General features: G+C 41.4%; 1 protein-coding gene across 1 annotated transcript in view; it reads left to right on the top strand.

Moving 5' to 3' along the window:
- The window catches only part of TMEM50B (transmembrane protein 50B), a 36,903-nt gene that overhangs the window by 12,592 nt on the left and 2,421 nt on the right, over window positions 1–21,890 (top strand). Inside the window, exons 2-6 of the mRNA XM_023190719.2 lie at window positions 4,352–4,491; window positions 6,174–6,286; window positions 7,910–7,977; window positions 13,094–13,186; window positions 18,134–18,191. Of these exons, the coding sequence (XP_023046487.1) occupies window positions 4,393–4,491; window positions 6,174–6,286; window positions 7,910–7,977; window positions 13,094–13,186; window positions 18,134–18,191 (431 nt within the window). The 5' untranslated portion in view covers window positions 4,352–4,392. The remainder of the gene's footprint in view (window positions 1–4,351; window positions 4,492–6,173; window positions 6,287–7,909; window positions 7,978–13,093; window positions 13,187–18,133; window positions 18,192–21,890) is intronic.

Here is a 21,890-nt window from a genome sequence, read left to right on the forward strand (position 1 = left end):
GCTGATACTCTTTCTTCCAGTTGATCGAGTCGGTTACTGAAGCTTGTGCATTTGTCACGTATTTCTCGTGTCGTGGTTTTCATCTCTGTCAGTTCGTTTATGACCTTCTCTGCATTAATTAGTCTAGCTGTCAATTCTTCCACTCTTTTTTCAAGATTTTTAGTTTCTTTGCACTGGGTACGTAATTCCTCCTTTAGCTCTGAGAAGTTTGATGGACTCAAGCCTTCTTCTCTCATTTTGTCAAAGTCATTCTCTGACCAGCTTTGATCCGTTGCTGGCGATGAGCTGCGCTCCTTTGCAGGGGGAGATGCGCTCTTATTTTTTGAATTTCCAGCTTTTCTGCCCTGCTTCTTCCCCATCTTCGTGGTTTTATCTGCCCCTGGTCTTTGATGATGGTGACGTACTGATGGGGTTTTGGTATAGGTGTTCTTCCTGTTTGATAGTTTTCCTTCTAATAGTCAGGACCTTCAGCTGTAGGTCTGTTGGAGATTGCTTGAGGTCCACTCCAGACCCTGTTTGCCTGGGTATCAGCAGCAGAGGTTGCAGAAGATAGAATATTGCTGAACAGCGAGTGTACCTGTCTGATTCTTACTTTGGAAGCTTCCTCTCAGGGGTGTACTTCACCCTGTGAGGTGTGGGGTGTCAGACTGCCCCTAGTGGGGGATGTGTCCCAGTTAGGCTACTCAGGGGTCAGGAACCCACTTCAGCAGGCAGTCTGTCCCTTCTCAGATCTCAACCTCCGAGTTGGGAGATCCACTGCTCTCTTCAAAGCTGTCAGACAGAGTCGTTCGCGTCTGCACGGGCCTCTGCTGCTTCCCCTGTTATTTTTTAGCTGTGCCCTGTCCCCAGAGGCAGAGTCTACAGAGACAGGCAGGTTTCCTTGAGCTGCTGTGAGCTCCACCCAGTTCGAGCTTCCCTGCGCCTTTGTTTACCTACTTAAGCCTCAGCAATGGCGGGCGCCCCTCCCCCAGCCTCGCTGCTGCCTTGCGGTTAGATCGCCGCAGACTGCTGTGTTAGCAAGGAGGGAGGCTCTGTGGGCGTGGGACCCTCCCGGCCAGGTGTGGGGTATATTCTCCTGGTGTGCCCGTTTCCTTACAGCGCAGTATTGGGGTGGGAGTTACCCGATTTTCCAGGTGTTGTGTGTCTCAGTTCCCCTGGCTAGGAAAAGGGATTCCCTTCCCCCTTGTGCTTCCCAGGTGAGGTGATGCCTCGCCCTGCTTCAGCTCTTGCTGGTCGGGCTGCAGCAGCTGACCAGCACCGATTGTCCGGCACTCCCTAGTGAGATGACCCCAGTACCTCGGTTGAAAATGCAGAAATCACCGGTCTTCTGTGTCTCTGGCGCTGGGAGTTGGAGACTGGAGCTGTTCCTATTCGGCCATCTTGCTCCGCCCCTTATTTATTTATTTTTAATATCAATTTATTTATTTATTTTTTTGGAGACTGAGTCTTGCTCTGTCACCTGGGCTAGAGCACAGTGGTGTGATCTTGGCTCACTGCAGCCTCCGCCTCCCAGATTCAAGCGATTATCCTTCCTCAGACTCCTGAGTAGCTGGCTAATTTTTGTATTTTTAGTAGAGATGGTGTTTCACTATGTTGGCCAGTCTGGTCTCGAACTCCTGACCTCGTGATCCACCTGCCTCGGCCTCCCAAAGTGTTGGGATAACAGACATGAGCCACCATGCCTGGCCTCATTTTATAATTATAAGGTCAAACTTGACTAAGGAAAGGACAGTCACTTAGATGAAGGTTTTCAGGAAAAGATGAGCTGAACAGAATGACTTCAGATCCCTTGCCTGTTTACAGGGGGCCTTTCTGAGGAAGTTTATGTGCTGTGTTATGAGTCCTAGGAAAGGGGGGTCACCTCAGTCAGGGTATCTGGAAGGTTCTAGTGGACCACGTAATGGAAGGACAACAAAAATAAGGTCAGAAGGAGTGGGCTCCTCTGCATTTTCTGCTTCTTAGCTCACCATGGCCTACCTGTAGTTAACAGGGTAGGTGAAAGCAGAACCTCTCTGTGGGGGAAGTGAGTGTCCTCTGCTGACGAAGGCTGCATGCCTTGCAGGAGAGCAGGAACTGCATCAGCATATGCTCAGGATCAAGCCAAGCCCCAGTGAGTACAAATAGGCTCTGGGCCAAGTTCTTGGAGCATTCAGTCCTCAGCTTCAAAAGCTGCTATATTCCAGTGGATTTTTTAAAAGATTGTTTTTTATTAAGGCACAAAATCCCCCACAAAAAACTGCTATAGCAGCCAGGACGTTATCTCCTGAGTTACACTGCTGCAGTCTGGCCTGATTATCTGCTGCTTCTGGGGCACAGCTGGATTCTCTTTAGCTCTTCTGTGCAGGATCTTTCCTGTATCCCATATTCTCTTTTATTAATTCACTCTCCCTGTTGAAGCTCAAACTCCAGTAGCTTCTTTACAAGAATAGTTACATTTTTTGGAGACCTCACGTGTCTGAATATTTTGTTGTTGTTGTTTAAATAGAGACGGAGTTTCGCCTTGTTGGCCAGGCTGGTCTTGAACTCCTGGCTTCAAGTGATCCGCCTGCGTTGGCCTCTCAAAATGCTTCTGAATATGTTTTGATGCTATCCTCATACTTGATTGATATTTTGACTGGTAAAAATCTTTTAGTTGGAAATAATTGTCCTACAGAGTTTTGAACTTACTGCCCCATTGTCATCTTGCTTGTGGTTTTACTGTTAAGAATTCCAAGCTGAGGGCCGGGCATGGTGGCTCACTCCTGTAATCCCAGCACTTTGGGAAGCAGCAGTGGGTGGATTGCTTAAGTCCAGAAGTTCAAAACTAGCCTGGGCAGTATGGCAAAATCCCATCTCTATAAAAAATTAGCTGGGTGTGGTAGTGTGTGCTTGTAGTCCCAGCTGTTCCGGGGGCTGCAGTGGGAGGATCACTTGAGCCCAGCAGGTAGAGACTGCAGTAAGCTGTGATCATGCCACTGCACTGTAGCCTGGGTGACAGAGCGAGACTCTATCTCTCTCTCTCTCTCTCTCTCTCTCTCAGACACACACACACACACACACACACACACACACGAATTCCAAAAGCCTTTGTATGCGACCTGGTTTTTTTCGTATCTTCAAACTTATAGAATCTACACTTTGACCTCAGTGTTTTGAAATTTAAAATGAAGTGTGGGTTTACTCCATTACTTAAGTATTCAATGGGTACTTTAAATCTGGAAGTACAAGAACTTTTATTCTGGGGAAGTTTTCTTAAAATATTTTGTTGATTCTTTTTTCTCTTCTGTTTCCTGTGTATTTTCTGAAATACCTGTGTTATTTATATGTGAATCTTTTATACTAGTCTTCTAATTTCTTTTCTTTTTTTGGAGACAGAGTCTTGCTCTATCGCTCAGGGTGGAGTGCAGTGGCGAGATCTCAGCTCACTGCAACCTCCGCCTCCTGGGTCCAAGTGATTCTCCTGCCTCAGCCTCCCAAGTAACTGGGATTACAGGCATGTGCCACCACTCACGGCTAATTCTGTATTTTTAGTAGAGATGTGTCTTTACTCACATGTCTGGCAGTTAGTACTAGCTTTTAGCTGGGACCTCAACTGGAACTGTGGGTCAGAACACCTATAAATGGTCTCCTTACAGCATGGTAGCCCGAGCATTAGTGTTCCAGAGAACCAGGCAGATGGTCCCTTGCCTTCTGTGACCTAATCTTGGAAGTTGCATGGCAGAAGTTACTTAGCGTCACTTCCTCTACTCTACTGGTCAACTAGTCTTTATTGTTGACCCAAATTCAAAGGTAGGACATAAATCTACCTCTCAGTGGAAGAAGTGTCAAATATTTTGGACATGTTTAATTTATTTCATTTATTTATTTATTTTTGTGACAGAGTCTTGCTCTGTTGCCCAGGCTGGAGTGCAGTGGCATGATCTTGCACGGCAATCTCTCCTTCCAGGTTCAAGCAATTCTTGTGCCTCAGCCTCCCAAGTAGCTGTGATTACAGGCATGTGCCACCAGGCCCAGTTAATTTTTCGTATATTTAGTAGAGACAGGGTTTCATAATATTGGCCAGGCTGGTCTCAAACTCCTGGCCTCAAGTGATCTGCCCACTTCGGCCTCCCAAAGTGCTGAAATAACAGGCTTGAGCCACGTCACCTAGCTCTTAGACATGTTTTAAAACCATAGTGCTCATTTATCAAATAGCAATCTCCCCCTTGTGTCCTAGCATAGTCCTATATACATCTCAATTAGGTACTTGTTGAAGTATTGAATTTTTCTTAACTATAGTAGAATAGGACCTAAAGTAAAGTAAAGGAGTAAGATATTTTACTTTTAGAAAACATTGTCTTGGGTTGATTAGTGTTTGTCTTTCTGTTTGTAGGATACAGCATTTAATGAAACATTTATGCTTAAGAAGTAAAAATGGCAGGCTTCCTAGATAATTTTCGTTGGCCAGAATGTGAGTGTATTGACTGGAGCGAGAGAAGAAATGCTGTGGCGTCTGTTGTCGCAGGTATATTGGTAAGTGAGAAAGACAGGTTGGTGACATTTATCCCTTACCTTTTGCCCTGGAAATCAACGCCGATTCCTTTGAACTGAGAATGGCTTTCCAGAACTATTTATTTCACTGCTGTTTTGTATAGATAATTATCAGAGTTCTAGATACTATTGCCAAGCAGAGTATGGTAGGCCCTGGATTCCTTTTGACTTTGTAAACGTGTACTTAATATCTTTTCTTCAGTTCCAGTGATAATATAATTATGATAGGCAATAGCATTTTTAACTTAGTGATACAATGTATATAAGTACTTTAAGATCCTTAAAGGCTCAGGATTTGATGTAATACAAAATTATTATTGTGACTTATTGAAGGTCAGACAACAGTGACAGTACTCTGCAGATAATAGTGACAACCTTAGGCTCCATTAGAACCGAAGCCCTACAGCAGCTCTAGGGAAGAAATACCATCTCTGTTTCCCCAGCTGCAACACCAGGGGAATATCAGAGGAAGACAACTTGTGAAGGAAACTATTGTTTAATTTTCTTTCCATCATTTTTTTTTAACTTTTTACTATTGAAAATGACAAGCATAAAACAAAAGTAGAGAGAATGTTATAAAGGTTCTGTCTCCTCCTTTATCCCATGTATCTATCATCCAGCTTAAAAAAAACACCACCCCAAAATCAGGACCTGTCTTGCTGTATAATTCCATCAACCACTCCCTGGCCGCACTTTTGTTTTTTGTTTTTTTTTTTTAAGAGACGAGGTCTTGCTATGTTGTACAGCCGCTGGAGTACAGTGGCTATTCACAGGTGTGATTGTAGTGTGCTACGGCTTCAGATTCATGGTCTCAAGCAATATTCCTGCCCCAGTCTCCCAAGTAGCTGGGACTACAGGTGTTCTACACTACCATTTCTGGCTCCCACTGCATTTTTTGGAAGCAAATTTCTTTATTTGTTTACATTTAAAAAATTCATCTCTTTGAATGTACAGTTCTACACTTAAGTCCAATAGAATGAAATAAAGCAGAGCAAGAATGAACGATAATTGTGAAGCAGTCAGCTCACTGCAGCCTCTGCCTCCGACTTCCCAGGTTCAAGTGATTCTTGTGCCCCAGCCTCCGAAGTAGCTAGGATTAGAAGCACATGCCATCATGCCCAGCTAATTTTTGTATTTGTATTTGAATTTTTTCGAGACAGAGTTTCATTCTGTCATCCAGGCTGGAGTGCAGTGGCGTGATCTAAGCTCATTGCAGCCTCCACCTCCTGGGTTCAAGCGATTCTCCTGCCTCAGCCTCCTGAGTAGAAAGGATTATGTGTGCCTGCCACCATGCCCAGTTAATTTTTGTACTTTTAGTAGAGATGAGGTTTCACCATGTTGACCAGACTGGTCTCAAATTCCTGACCTCAGGTAATTTGCCCATGTTGGCCTCCCAAAGTGCTGGGATTACAGATGTGAGCCACGACGCCCATCCTTGTATTTTTAGTAGAGGTGAGGTTTCACCATGATGGCCAGGCTGGTCTCGAACTCCTGACCTCAAGTGATCCACCTGCCTTGGTCGGCCTCCCAAAGTGCTAGGATTACAGGCGTGAGCCTTTGCACCCGGCCCATTTATATGATCTGTAGGACAAAAGGAATGTTAAAAAACAGGTATTGTGCTAGCAAGAGTTTCAGTGTTTCAGTGACTTGGGCTGTGTTTTAAGTTTTTTACAGGCTGGTGGATAATGATTGATGCAGCTGTGGTGTATCCTAAGCCAGAACAGTTGAACCATGCCTTTCACACATGTGGTGTATTTTCCACATTGGCTTTCTTCATGTAAGTATGATGATAATTCTGTATTCTATATGATTTTTCTAAAAATACTTTCCTGTTAATGTGCAATGCTTTCTTGAATAACTTTTTAATTTATTTGATAGATTATTTTCTAACATGATGCATATATAATTCCCATTTTATTACGATTTTTTTTTTAACCAAGAATGAGTGTTGGATTTGGGCATATATCTTTTTAGCACCTATAACGATTATCTTGTGGTTTTTTTTTTTTCCTCATATTTTTTAATCTGGTCAGTTACATATTTTGTCAGTTCCAAGATCTACTTTTTCGCATTTTAATACCTCTGAATATCAGGATGCATCTTGCAGTCAGTATATAATTAGTATGTTTAGTATAATTAGAATTATAATTGATAACATTTTTATTTCTTGTCACTATTAAAATTTAATGGTGTATCTTAAAACTCATGGCCTCTGAGATTTAATGAAACACATTACATTTCTGTATTTGTTAGTAGTAAATCGTCCATAGGTGTTGTAGTACACTCAACTTTTACCTTGCAGTATTATTACTATTTTTTTTAATGTGCTACTTGACTGTGTTTGCCAGTGTTTGAGGAAAAGGCAAGATTGGCCTCAAAGAGATTTGTTTGTAGCTTTTATTTTAAATTATTTTTAAGTTTATGTTATCTCATTCATAAAACTTGGAAGCTTTTTATGGATGTCTTTTAACAATTAAAAAACATTAAACATTAAGATTACATCATTTCCTTATACTGTCAGGAGGTTTTTTTTTTTTTTTTTTTTTTTTTTTGAGACAGAGTCTTACTCTGTTGTTTGGGCTGGACCGCAGTGGCGCAATCTCGGTTCACTGCAACCTCTGCCTCCCGGGTTCAAGTGCTTCTCCTGCCCCAGCCTCCCAAGTAGCTGGGATTACAGGTGCCTGTCACTACGCCCAGCTAATATTTTGTATTTTTAGTAGAGATGGGGCTTTCACCGTGTTGGCCAGGCTGGTCTTGAACTCCTGACCTTGTGATTCACCTCCCTTGGCCTCTCAAAGTGCTGGAATTACAGGTGTAAGCCACCACACCTGGCCAGGAGTTTAAAAAGGTTATATTATGGAAAATGGAACTACTTATATCCATTGTGGCTGCTAAAAAAAGGAAATTCCTGCTACTAATTAATGTACCTTGCTCTAACAAAAATGAAAGGGGAAGCTGAATAAAGTGGGCATATTACATAAACTACATTTTCTCTGAGCTTAAGGAATGGATCATAGAAAATCACTTGACTTTTAACACAAGGAGAAACTGTTTAACTCTTGATAATAATGAGAACCTTGAAATGGGATAGCAGTGAGTCATTCATGTATAAATGTGAAATAGACAAAGAAACCAGAAAACTGGCCCCTCTTGTATAATCTCTGCAGACAAGTGATAGAAATCTCTTAAAATAAGTGTGTTTTCTGGGTGTACTTTATGAAAATAAGACTAATGTAGCATTTCTATCCACTAGCATTTTTATTAGGTTAAAAGATGTTAAACTATTCGTATATTGATTTTAGTTATGAAATAATCTGTTTTCTGTCTAAGTGATATATAAATATTTGAGTATTTTAACAGCAAATACTGAAATTCATTTGATGATTTTGTACTGTTCTAGGATAAATGCTGTCTCCAATGCTCAGGTGAGAGGTGATAGCTATGAAAGCGGCTGTTTAGGAAGAACAGGTAAAGATACTTTGAGCTGTTAACGTGTGTTAACAAAATAGAAATTTGTCACCAGAAAAAAAGCCTCTCTTGTGAGTCCTTTTTTTTTTTTTTTTTTTTGAGACGGAGTCGCGCTCTGTCGCCCAGGCTAGAGTGCAGTGGCCGGATCTCAGCTCACCGCAACCTCTGCCTCCTGGGTTCACGTCATTCTCCTGCCTCAGCCTCCCGAGTGGCTGGGATCACAGGCGCCCACCACCTCGCCCGGCTAATTTTTTGTATTTTTAGTAGAGACGGGGTTTCACCGTGTTAGCCAGGAGGGTCTCGATCTCCTGACCTCGTGATCCGCCCGTCTCGGCCTCCCAAAGTGCTGGGATTACAGGCTTGAGCCACCGCGCCCGGCCCTCTTGTGAGTCTTTATTCAGGACTGGTGATGATTATATGGAATATTTTTTATTTGCTTTAAAAGCAAGTTTTAGTGTTATTCAAATCCTTAAGTAAGTTATTGCTAGAAGTTATCGTTTTTGTCATGTTACACTGCCCATGATATAGATAAAAAATGTTGCTATTCAGATGGATCTTGGACTCCAGTGCTAATGATGGATTTATTCTTATCCCAGTTGTTGACCAATAATGCTACTTACAAGATGGCTGACTATGATTATTAACAGGAAAATAATGAACACTTTAGGGGATCGGACCTAGGACTACAGTGTCTTTACATTCACTTCTGATCACCTGAGTAGCCACCCACAGACTGCAACAAAATTGTTCAGAACAAAGATGCTATTTGTCTACACATAAATTAGTTTTTGTAGTTTGAATTCATTTGAATTATCATCCTTTTTTCTTTTCTTGCCCAGGCTGGAGTACAGTGGTGCGTTTTTGGCTCACCGCAACCTCCACCTCCTGGGTTCAAGCGATTCTCCTGCCTCAGCCTCCTGAGTAACTGGGATTACAGGCATGCGCCACCATGCCTGCCTAGTTTTGTAATTTTAGAAGAGATGGGGTTTCTACATGTTGATCAGGCTGGTCTCGAACTTCTGACCTCAGGTGATCTGCCCACCTTGGCCTCCCAAAGTGCTAGGATTACAGGAGTGAGCCACTGAGCCTGGCCCAATTGTGTTTTTTAAAAATTTACGGCCGGGCGTGGTAACTCACACCTGTAATTCCAGCATTTTAGGAGGCTGAGACGAGTGGATCACCTAAGGTCAGGAGTTTAAGACCAGCTTTGCCAACATGGAGAAACCCCGTCTCTACTAAAAAAAAAATACAAAATTAGCCAGGCATGGTGACACACTTCTGTAGTCCCAGCTACTTGGGAGACTAAGGCAAGAGAATCACTTGAACCTGGGAGGCGGAGGTTGTGGTGAGCCAAGATCACCTCATTGCACTCCAGCCTGGGTAACAAGAGCGAAACTCTGTCCCAAAAACAAACAAACAAAAAAATTTACATTATAATATGAAGAAACTAAGGTACAGTGGGCTTAAATAATGTGTCCAAAGTCACAGAGCAAGTAAGTGGTGGAGCCAGGATTGAACACTGACAGTGATTGAACACTCCAGAGCCCATGCTTTTAGCCACCATGCTGTGCTTGTTTCCCGTCTAGAACTATTTGGTCACTTTGTCTGGTTTGGTACCACGTGTATATTTTTTCTTTTTGTCAGCTTAACTGAATATAATTTAATACAATTCACTATTTATTATTTTATGAAATTTTTTTGAGATAGAGTCTCTCTGTTCCCCCAGGCTGGAGTGCAGTGGCACAATCTTGGCTCACTGCAGCCTCCACAGCCTGGGACTCAAGTGATCCTCCCACCTCAGTTTCTCAAGTAGTCGTGATTATAGGGACATGCCGTACGCCCAGCTAATTTATTTATTTTTTGTAGAGACAGGGTTTTACCATGTGGTTCAGGCTGGTCTTGATCTCCTGGCCTCAAGCTATCCAGCTGTCCTCAAGTTAACAGCCTCCCAAAGTGCTGGGATTACAGGCATGAGCCACCATGCCTGACCAGAATCCACCAATTTAAAGTGTACAGTTTGATGAGTTTGAACAAATGTGTATAGTTACAGTTGTGTAACTACCACTGCAATCATGATATAGAACATTTCCATTACCCCAAAAAGTTCCCTCATACCCCTTTTTTATAGTTAATCCCCTTCCCCTCACGTCCTGGCCACCACTGATCTACTTTCTATGACAGTAGCTTTGCCTTTTCTGTTCTTTCATATAAATGGGAAGATATAGTAAGTATTATAGCCTTTTAAACCAAATAAAGCAGCTGTGAAGAGCTTAGCTTTCTTTTCTACTTGATACCTTATTTTTTAAATTTTGTATGTATTTTTTTTGAGATGGAGTCTTACTCTGTCACCCAGGCTGGAGTGCAGTGGTATAATCTCAGCTTACTGCATCATCCGCCTCCCAGGCTCCAGCAATTCTTCTGCCTCAGCCTCCTGAGTAGCTGGGATTACAGGTGCCCGCCTCCACGCCTGGCTAATTTTTGTATTTTTAGTAGAAACTGGGTTTCACCATGTTGGCCAGGCTGGTTTCGAACTCCTGACCTCAGGTGATCCACCCGCCTTGACCTCCCAAAGTGCTGGGATTACAGGCATGAGCCACCATGCCCAGCCTTCTACCTGATGCTTTAATGCTGATATAGATTTTATAACCTCACTTCTACTGGAATCCATGGAGAATTAACGAGAGGATATAATGACAAATGACAGATAAGCCTAAGTTTAAAGTGTGTGTGTGTATGTGCATGCAATTGCGCTCACTTTTTAGCATATCCTGTATGTCAGCCTCAGCAGTAATGTCAGGAATGAGGGAAGGTAAAGAAAAAATAATATATATTAGTAAGTGAAGATGTTGTATGTAGAGCATACAATAATGTACTCCATCATTTTTCTTTAAAGAATATTCCACGGACATTGCTGTGAATTATGTTACTATTTTCTTTTTTTGAGACAGGGTCTTGCTCTGTCACCCAGGCTAGAGTGCAGTGGTGTAATCATAGCGCAGAAAAGCCTGGAACTCCTGGGCTCAAGCAGTCCTCCCCGCTCAGCCTCCCGAGTAGTTGGGATTACCCATGTAAGCCACTGTGCCTGGCCACTATTACCTGTTTTTTATAGGAAGTTTCATTGTAACTTACCCAAAGTTTTTTAGCTTAAAAGTGGAACCTGTATTTGTCTTTAGTCTGTCTGGTTCCCAGGCCCATCGTTTTTACCCTCACTAAGTGATTATTCTATGATATTCCCTATTCTGTTAAAATTAACAGTGCAGTTTATATATTCTGCATATAGTGCAATTTCTGTCTAGTGCTTCAGAAATTAAGGACAAACTGTCTTACAGTCATGCCCAAGCGTTGCTATTCTTTAACTTTTGTACTCCTTAAGTGGTTTATTTGTAAACTATCTCTCTTTAGTTCCCAGAGGAATTAATAGGAAAGTATCAAAACAATAAATATACTACAAATGAAACAGGTAAATAATAAAACCATAAAAAGGAACAGGAACTAGGTAGAAAAATGATCGTTGTACTTAGAACCTGGGACAAGATGGATGCTTTTAATTGTTCATTAACCTTAGCTCAGAGCTTCCTTGTAGCCAGAGCAAATGAGAAAATATTATAGTTTTATTTTTTTGCTAAACAAAAGCACGCTTCTTTTTCTTTTTTTTCTCTTTTTGTTAAGTATGCCCTCAGACATACTTATTTTTCAAGAGAAACTTTTTTCTTGTTTAATTCTGTTAGAAAGTTTAGTGTATATAGCTATAAATAAAGGACATGATGGAAAATAATTGTAAGGATTTTTTTTGTTTGTTTTTTTGGGGCGGGGGAAACAGACTTTTGCTTTGTTATGCAGGCCAGAGTGCAGTGGCATGATCTCGGCTCACTGCAACCTCTGCCTCTGAGGTTCAAGCAATTCTCTTGCCTCAGCTTCTTGAATGGCTGGGACTACAGGCACCTGCCACCACGCCCAATTGATTTTTGGTTCTTTTAGTAGAGATTGGGTTTTACCATGTTGCCAAGGCTGGTCTCGAACTCCTGAGCTCAGGCAATCCGCCCACCTTGGCCTCCCAAATTTCTAGGATTACAGGTATGAGCTACTGTGCCCGGCCTTTAAGGATTTTTAATATTTCCTTTTATTCACATTAGATAAAAGCTATGATTGAATATAATTTAGAGATTGTATTTCTCCAAAGAATTAAACATTACTGTTTTTGTTTCTGGAGATCTGCTTAGTATTGTAATAAAATTTAGATAATATAGAGATCTATTTCTCTCAAATATCAGCTGTTCTAACCATCATGAACTTTGATCAGTGTTTCTTCCTTATCTGGTGTCTAAAATGAATCTATTCACTGGTAACAAAATATTTGCAACTGAGGCAAATTTAGTTTTCTGTTATGGAAGTTGGCTAGGGTTTTATTTTTACTTCAGTGGAGCTTTGTTCCCTTTGCAGAGGTGATGGGGCTGTCAGTATACCTGTGAACAGGGTCTGGTGCAAGTGTTAACCTGCTTTCCTAAAAATGTGTTGAATCTACTTGGGTGTCCAGATGATTACATTATTGACATCTAGAATTTTGTTCAATACAGGGTTGAAGAGATGCTTCTGATTTTGAAGTTTTCATGAATATGTGGTACAGATTGGCTGCCTCAGCAATAAAAAAGCCTGAATATACTCTAAAGAGTGGCCATTATTTGTACCATATTGAGTAATGGTGTGATTATAGAAGCTTACCTTGATTAAAAAGGGACATATTAGTCCTTCTTCATTTGACGTCTCTCATTCCTTTGTGATGATGGCTATCCAGAATGCATATGCTACTTTTAATAGAGCAATTATTTTGATAATATATACAGCAGCATAATTTTTTAGTTAGGGCATTCATTTCTCTAGTCAGTAAAAAGGTAACTTACTTTTTTTCCTTTTCCATGTATGGTTTAACTTCTTTTAGTTTTTTTTTTTTTTTTTTTTAATCATCATTCATTTAACTTAGAGCAGATTTATATAAATATATGAATATCTTTGATATGCATAATACATATAAGGCTAACAGGGCTTCTAGTGTTATGTATTCCTAAGATGTTATAGAGCTGTAAAAATGAACAAAATCATAAACCTCTTCTCCACACAGGTGCTCGAGTTTGGCTTTTCATTGGTTTCATGTTGATGTTTGGGTCACTTATTGCTTCCATGTGGATTCTTTTTGGTGCATATGTTACCCAAAGTAAGTATGTATTCTTCCTGTATTTTATAGGAGAGATTCAGATATGTCTTTTATATTTGGCTTACTCTACCTTGAGTACAATTTAGTATCATTACTCAGTTAGATTGAAGATATTACTCTTTGTGAAGATACATGAATTGTTTAATAAAACTTGTCAGTGGGAACACTTAGTGCAGTAGGATAGCTCTGGTTAGGAAATCCAACCCACTGACAAAGGTGGTACCTCTCAGCCATCTCCAGACTTTCTGCTTTCCTTCCTTACCTTAGGACAGCCAGGATTTTATGCTAGAGGCCCATTTACTGGGAGTTGCAGTAGAAAAAGTGAGAAACCAGTACAGGTGTACAGTCCCTTATATATAATTCTAAAATCCACAAAATGCTGAAAATCAAGTTATTTATAACTAGTTTGGCAGCAAAACCTGACCTAAACTGACATAGGGCTCACTATTTTCTTTATCCCATTTAGTGTAAGTATTCAAATGTTTTGTTGTAGGAATGAAAATAGATGTATTAGATTATAGGATGCTTGTCCATACCCAGCTGGCAGTGCTATGTAGTATATGTGCTTTGCCTTACTGTTCTTAAATCTGAAGAATTCTGAATCCCAAAATATATCTTGCCCCAGGGATTTCAGATAAGGGGCATAGACCCCTTATCTAATAATCTATGGATTATCAGTAATCTTTCTTTTCATAAACAACTTCTCTGTCCAACCTAATCCTGTACTTTTTTTTGGAGACAGAGTCTCACTCTGTCGCCCAGGGTGGAGTGCAGTGGTGTGATCTTGGCTCACTGCAACCTCCACTTCCCAGGTTCAAGTAATTCGCCTGTCTCAGCCTCCCAAGTAGCTGGGATTAGAGGTGCATGCCACTATGCCCAGCTAATTTTTGTATTTTTTTTAGTAGAGACAGAGTTTCACCATGTTGGCCAGGCTGGTCTCAAACTCCTGACCTCAAGTGATCCACCCATCGTGGCCTCCCAAACTGCTGGGATTACAGGTGTGAGCCACCACACCCAGCCAATCCTGTTATTTTTAAGTCACGAGTACAGGGGGAGTTTTTTAAGGGCAAGACTGAAGACATATGTGTGTACCCTTCATACAGAAACAGTTGATGGAGTGGGATGAACTCTTATTACACCATGCTGAGTTTTCTGGATGTGCCAGGTGCCATAGCTTTTCATTCACAGTAGTGTTGAAAAACAGAACCCAGCTTCAGAAGTGTCTCTGGAAGCGTTGGAAGACTGTTTCACTGGCTGTCTTCCTTTGCTCCAAAGACAGGAGTCAGAGAACACAATTGATTCATCCTCTGACTCCTCTGCCTCTGGAATCTCTTTGTCAGCCTTCTTTGCTTAACTGTCACGTCTCCTTGTCCTGACTCACAGCTGATTTTTGAATACTTTTGATAGTATCATTTAAGTCTCATAGTTTGATCAGTATAAGATCTTTGGAATATCTTTGTTTTTCCTTTGTCTTTCACTTGGTATAAAATAAGTCACATTACAAGAGGACAGTGGTTGGCTTAAATAACATTGGTCACCAGCTGTGTCTGAAATGTGTTTTTTAGTTAATTAAAAATACTACTAGAGCACATAGTTCTGGTATGAAGCATATCTGAAGGAAAATGCTTTTTTAAAAATAGCTTCATTGAGATGTAATTTGCATACCCTATAATTCAGCCATTTAAAATATGCAGTTGAATGTTTTTAGTATTTTCACAGAATTATGCTACCATCACCACAATCCAATTTGAGAATATTTTTATCACCACCATACCCATTAGCAGTCACTCCCCATTACTCCTTCCTGGAGCCCTAGGCAGCCACTAATGTACTTTTTGTCTCTATAGAAATATCTATTTCATAAACACATGGAATCTTATAGGAAACTGTTTTTTAAGACAGAGCCTTGCTCTGTTGCCCAGGCTGGAGTGTGGTGGCGTGATCTTGGCTCACTGCAACCTCTGCCTTCCAGGTTCAAGCAATTCTCCTTTCTCAGCCTCCTGGGTAGCTGGGATTGCAGGTGCATGCCACCACGCCCAGATAATTTTTGTGTTTTTAATAGAGATGGAGTTTTACCATATTGGTCAGGCTAGTCTCGAATTCCTGACCTCAGGTGATCCACCCACCTCAGCCTCCCAAGGTGCTGGGATTAGAGGCATGAGCCACTGCGCCCAGCCAGAAAGTGTGTGTGTGTGTGTGTTTTTTTTTCTTGAGACAGAGTTTTGCTCTGTCGCCCAGGCTGGAGTGCAGTGGCGTGATCTTGGCTCACTGCAAACTCCACTTCCCAGGTTCACACCATTCTCTTGCCTCAACCTCCTGAGTGGCTGGGACTACAGGCGCCCGCCACCATGCCCAGCTAAGTTTTTGTATTTTTAGTAGAGACAAGGTTTCACCGTGTTAGCCAGGATAGTCTCGATCTCCTGACCTCGTGATCCACCCATCCCGGCCTCCCAAAGTGCTGGGATTACAGGCATGAGCCACCGCGCCCGGCCAAAATTGTGTTTTAAACTCATTTTATCCCTGACTAAGAAGGGTGGGCTGCTGTCACTGATTTTCTTAAAAGGTCTCCATAGTTAAAGAAAAACTTTAGATAAATTAACAATTTGAGCAAAGAATGATGCTTGATTTGGGCAGGACCCAGAACGAAGAAGAGGTTCAGAGAGCTTCCCCCAGCAGCATGAGCAGCTGTAGGCTGAACACAAAGCAAAGACAAGAAATTTTTAGATTGTCTATAGCTATGTTTGTCTTATTTGTGCATGGTCTCATCAGTTGGCTGCTTGGGATTGGCTAAAGCTTAGCTGTTAGTGATTGACTAAAATTCAGCTGTTTATTACAAAAATATAACCCTAGGTTTCAATTTGTTTACATAAGTTAGGTTGCGGGGGGTGGGGTCACACAGGAGCTCAGAGTAGGGAGATAGCCTCAGGTTAATGGCCACCTGCTTATTTACTTTAGCACTTGAAGTGATCCATGAACTTTACAGTTTCTATAGTGAAAATAGAAATAAATTGCCATTTCTCTAAGGTATGTAGGGAAATATTGTTTGTAAAGGCTGTACTCTCGTTGAGTGTATCTTTTTTTTTTTTTCCTTTTTGGAGACACGTTTCACTCTTGTCGCCCAGGCTGTAGTGCAATGGCCTAGTCTTGGCTCACTGCAATCTCTGCCTCCTGGGTTCAAGCGATTCTCCTGCCTCAGCTTCCCGAATAGCTGGAATTATAGCCACCTGCCACCACTCCCAGCTAATTTTTTGTATTTTTAGTAGAGATGGGATTTCACTCTGTTGGCCAAGCTGATCCTTGAAGTCCTGACCTCAGACGATCCACCTGCCTTGGCCTCCCAAAGTGTTGGGATTACAGGCATGAACCACCACTCCCAGTCAACTGTATCTTAATATTTAAAGAACTAGTACATATTGATAAATTTCTTGGTTGTGAATTTCATCTCTCTATTTCAAGAGCTTTACTAATTTAAATATACTTTTTTTTTTTTTTTTTAAGATGGAGTTTCGCCCTGTCGTCCAGGGTAGAGTGCAGTGGTACAGTCTTGGCCCACTGCAACCTCTGACTTCTGGGTTCAGCTGATTCCCCTGTCTCAGTCTCCCGAGTAGCTGGGATTACAGCCATCCACCACCATGCCCAGCTAATTTTATATTTTTAGTAGAGACAGGGTTTCGCCATGTTGGCCAGGCTAGTCTCAAACTCCTGACCTCAAGTGATCCACCCACCTTGGCCTCCCAAAGTGCTAGGATTACAAGCTTGAGTCACCACGCCCGGCCTAAATATACTTTTTTATTTGTAAAGTGAATATGACTTTATTTCAGAGAGCATTTCTAGGGCATGTTTCCAATCTTTTATTGTGCAGATTTGCTTGAACTATTACTATTCATAATGATAGCCAACTTTTATATATTACTTTATAGGCTAGATGTTGTTCTAACGCTATATAGAGTCACTCATCTAATTCTTACACTCTGGAGTAGGTGCTACTACAATGCCCGTTTTACAGGTGAGGAAATGAAGATATACTGAGGTTAAATAATTTGTCCAAGGTCATACATTTACTCATTGGTATAGATAGGATTCAAACCTGGGTCTGGCTCAAATTTGGAGCTCTTAACCGTGGTGTTGTATTGTTTGCTATGATATCAAGAGCTCAGAATTGAACCAGTTTCTGCATCCTCTCCAGTATTTTTTAATCAACACTTACAGTTTTACAAAAGTTAATCATCTACAAAAATTTAAGTAGTTTCCATTTTGTTTCTTTTCTCTTCCTATAAAGATAGTAACCATTTCCTCCAGGATAGATTCAGTGAAAGAGAATAATGATAAAATATAACTGTGTTATTTATATCTGACGTGTTTGCATAATAAAACTCCTGGATTGAGAGCCAGGCACTGTGGTGTGTGCCTGTAGTCCCAGCCACATGGGAGGCTGAGGCAGGAGGATCACTTGAGCCCAGGAGTTTGGACTGTAGTTTGCTATGATAGTGCCTGTCAGTAGCTGCTGCACTCCAGTCTGGGCAATGTAGTGAGGCCCCATTTCTTTAAAAAACAAACACAAAAAACTTCCTGAATTCCTGAAAGAAAATAAATTAACAGACTGTTTAAAAGTCAAGAATTTAATTTGCATATTTTTACGATTTTGTGTTTCAGTGTTGGCCATAGGAGGCAAAGGAACAAGTTACTGCTTCCTCAGCAGTTTTGATGTAGCTAGAACCAGCAATTACTTTAGACTAAAAGAAAACTTGATTAAGTTCATTGACTTTTATCCAGAGTAAGAGCAGTCATTTGCTTTGGGGGAATTAAATTGGCATTTCCTTCTTTCAGTTTCATTATAGATGTCTTAGAGTTAATGAATAATAGCATTATGTTGTAATATACAAAATGTGTATTATTAGTGACATTTGCCTATATAACCACCTAATCTGTTTTACTTTATGTATGTAGATACTGATGTTTATCCGGGTCTAGCTGTGTTTTTTCAAAATGCACTTATATTTTTTAGGTAAGTTGCCTAATTTTTTAACCACACCTGTAACATTTACAGAAATGTCAGCTTAATTAAGGCAGCATATACATGGAACACATATAAATTCCATGGATTGGTTACAATGATAGAACTTATTTTAAAGGGTGAGAATTCCACTGTTACATAAGAGCAGACAGGCCTTTTAAATAGGGGTCTTACTGTGTATCAAGACTTTAGCTGGATCCTTTATATATTTTACCTTTTAAATTCCCATTTAGACCAAGTGCAGTGGCTCATGCCTGTAATCCCAGCACTTTCGGAGGCTGAGGCGGGTGGATTGCTTGAGCCTAGGAGTTTAAGACCAGCCTGGGCAACATGGCAAAACCCTGTCTCTACAAAAAAATATGAAAATTATCTGGTTGTGGTGGTGTACAGTGCCAGCTACTCAAGAGGCTGAGGTGGGAGAACTGCTTGAGCCCAGGAGGTTGAGGCTGCAGTGAGGCAAGATTACACCACTGTACTCCAGCCTGGGCACTAGAGTGAGACCCTGTCTCAAAAATAAAATAAAATAAATAAATGAATAAATAAATTCCCATTTAATTATTTTAAATATATGTCAGGTGTTATTCCAATTTTATTTATTTTTATTTTTATTTATTTATTTATTTTTGAGATGGAGTCTCACCCTGTAGCCCAAGCTGGAGTACAGTGGAACCATCTCGGCTCACTGCAACCTCTGCCTCGGGGCTCAAGCGAATGATTCCCATGCCTCAGCCTCCTGTGTAGCTGGGACTACAGGTGCACGCCACCACACCCAGCTAATTTTTTGAATTTTAGTAGAGACGGGGTTTCACCGTATTGCCCAGGGTGGCCTCGAACTCCTGAGCTCAGACGATTTGCCTGCCTTGGCCTCCCAAAGTGCTAGGATTATAGGTGAGGGCCACTGCACCCAGCGTTATTCCCATTTTATAGACGAGGAAATAAAGTTTAGAGCTTGCTTTAGGATGCCTAGCCAGTAAATGAGAAGCTGGGATTTGAATCCAGACTGCTGCTTCCATAGCCTGTGTTTTGTTAAAAAACATCTCAGACCCATTGTTTCTCTTAACTAGCTTTTTGGAAAAAAAAAAAAAAAAAATTAACGACAACAACAGGTAAAGTACCTTTATTAAGAAAAAAGGAAAAACCAGAATTAATACATAGTGGCCAGGCATGGTGGCTCATGCCTGTAATCCCAGCACTTTGGGAGGCTGAGGCAGGTGGATCACCTGAGGTCAGGGGTTCAAGACCAGCCTGGCCAACATGGTGAAACCCCATCTCTAATAAAAATACAAAAATTAGCTGGGCATGGTGGTGCATACCTGTAATCCCAGCTACTTGGAAGGCTGAGGCAGGAGAATCACTTGAACTCAGGAGGCGAGGGTTGGAGTGAGTCAAGATAGTGCCATTGCATTTCAGCCTGGGTGACAGAGCTGTATCAAAAATAATAGTAATAATAATTAATACATGGTATGCATGTTATATACAAAACCTGTTGGGAAATTGTGTTTTCTGAGTGCCTTTTTAAGAAAACTTAAGTGGAAAAATAAACCAATATTAAAAGTATTTTTTAGGAGCAATCTTCTAAAATATCCCCCAAATGAAGTCCATATTCTATGATTTTTAGAATGAATGTCTTTTTTTGGGGGCGGGGGAGCTGGATTCTCGCTCTGTTGCCCAGGCTTGTGTGCAGTGGTGCAATCTCAGCTTAGCGTAATCTCTGCCTCCCAAGTTCAAGTGATTCTCGTGCCTCAGCCTCTCAAGTAGCTGGGATTACAGGCATGCACTGCCACACCCAGCTAATTTTTGTATTTTTAGTAGAGATGGGGCTTTGCCATATTGACCAGGCTGGTCTCGAACTTCTGACCTCAAGTGATCTGCCGGCCTCAGCCTCCCAACGTGGTAGAATTACAGGTGTGAACCACCATGCCAGGCCTAGAATGAATGTCTTTTAATGTCAACATAGGATATTTAGGTATTTATTTATAAAATTTTATCTGCCTCTGTTCCCACCCCCCCATAAATCATTAAGTAAGTTCTAAGCCTTGAAAAACTTTGTCACTGGTTTTAAGTAATTTGATTGTGATGTACTGTGGTCTAGTTTTCTTCATATTCCTTTTGCTTGGTGTATATTGAGTTTCTTGGATCTGTGGGTTTATAGTTCATCAACAAATCTAGATTCTTTTCAGCCATTATTTCTTCAAGCATTTTTTGTATCCACTCTACCCTTCTTCTGGGATTTCAGTTGCATGTTATAACAGACTGCTTAAAGTTGTCACACAGCTCGCTAATGGTCAGATTTTTTTTTTCCTCTTTGTGTTTCAGTTTGGATAGTTTCTATTGTTACATTTTAAAATTAATCTCTGTTGGGCATGGTGGCTCATGCCTGTAATCCCAGCACTTTGGGAGGCCAAGACAGGTGAATCACTTGAGGTCAGGAGTTCGAGACCAGCCTGGCCAACATGGTGAAACCTCATCTCTACTAAAAATACAGACATTAGCCGGGTGCCGTGGCTCAAGCCTATAATCCCAGCACTTTGGGAGGCCGAGACGGGCGGATCACAGGGTCAGGAGATCGAGACCATCCTGGCTAACACGGTGAAACCCCGTCTCTACTAAAAAATACAAAAAACTAGCCGGGCGAGGTGGTGGACGCCTGTAGTCCCAGCTACTCTGGAGGCTGAGGCAGGAGAATGGCGTAAACCCGGGAGGCAGAGCTTGCAGTGAGCCGAGATCTGGCCACTGCACTCCAGCCTGGGCGATAGAGGGAGACTCTGTCTCAAAAAAAAAAAAAAAAATACATTAGCTGGGCAGGGTGGTGCATCCTTGTAATCCCAGCTACTCGGAAGGCTGAGGCCGGAGAATTACTTAAACCCAGGAGGCTGAGGTTGCAGTGAGCCAAGATCGCACCATTGCTGAGCAACAGAACGAGAATGAGACTTCATCTCAAAAAAAAAAAAAAATTAATTACTCTCTACTTCTGCAATGTCTAATCTATGCCATCCAATGATTTTTTTTTCATCTCAGATGTTGTATTTTCTGTCTCTGGAAGCTTGATTGGGTCTTTAGAAATATTTCTGATGTCTTTCCTTAACATGCTCATGTCCTCTTCCACCTTCTTGAACACACAGAGTATATTTATAGCTATCTCAGGGTCCTTGTCCAATTGTCTGTGTCATTTCTGCATCTGCTTCTATTGATTTTTTTCTGCTTCTGTTTACTCTTCATTTTGGACCTATTTTCCCTTACTTGGTGCTTTCCCTTACAATTTGTTGGGACTGGATCTTTGTTAGTCCTTTAAATGTTTTTGAGCTTTGTTTTGGGATGCAGTTAGGTGACTCAGAAACAGTTTGGTCCTTGTATGTCTTTTAAGCTTTGTTATAGGCAGGACCAGAGCAGCTATAGCCCAGGACTGATTTGTTCGCTTACTAAGGCAGTCATACCGGTACTTTGAGTGTTTCCACGGTCTGATGCTTCGTGTATTCCAAGGTTTCCCTACTCAACTTGTGAGAATGTGAACTCTCTTCCAGCCTTGTGGGAGCTCTGGGACGTGTTCTTTCCAGTGGTTCTTTCCTTTGCTTGGGTAGTTTCCTCTTATGTATAGACTGATCAATACTCAGCCACAGACTCAAGGATCACCCCCTGCAGATCTCCTGCGTTCCCTCTGTGTGGCTGTCTGTATGCTGTGTGGCAAACTCT

This window comes from Piliocolobus tephrosceles, chromosome 19, assembly GCF_002776525.5.
Source record: "Piliocolobus tephrosceles isolate RC106 chromosome 19, ASM277652v3, whole genome shotgun sequence".
NCBI lineage: Eukaryota > Metazoa > Chordata > Mammalia > Primates > Cercopithecidae > Piliocolobus > Piliocolobus tephrosceles.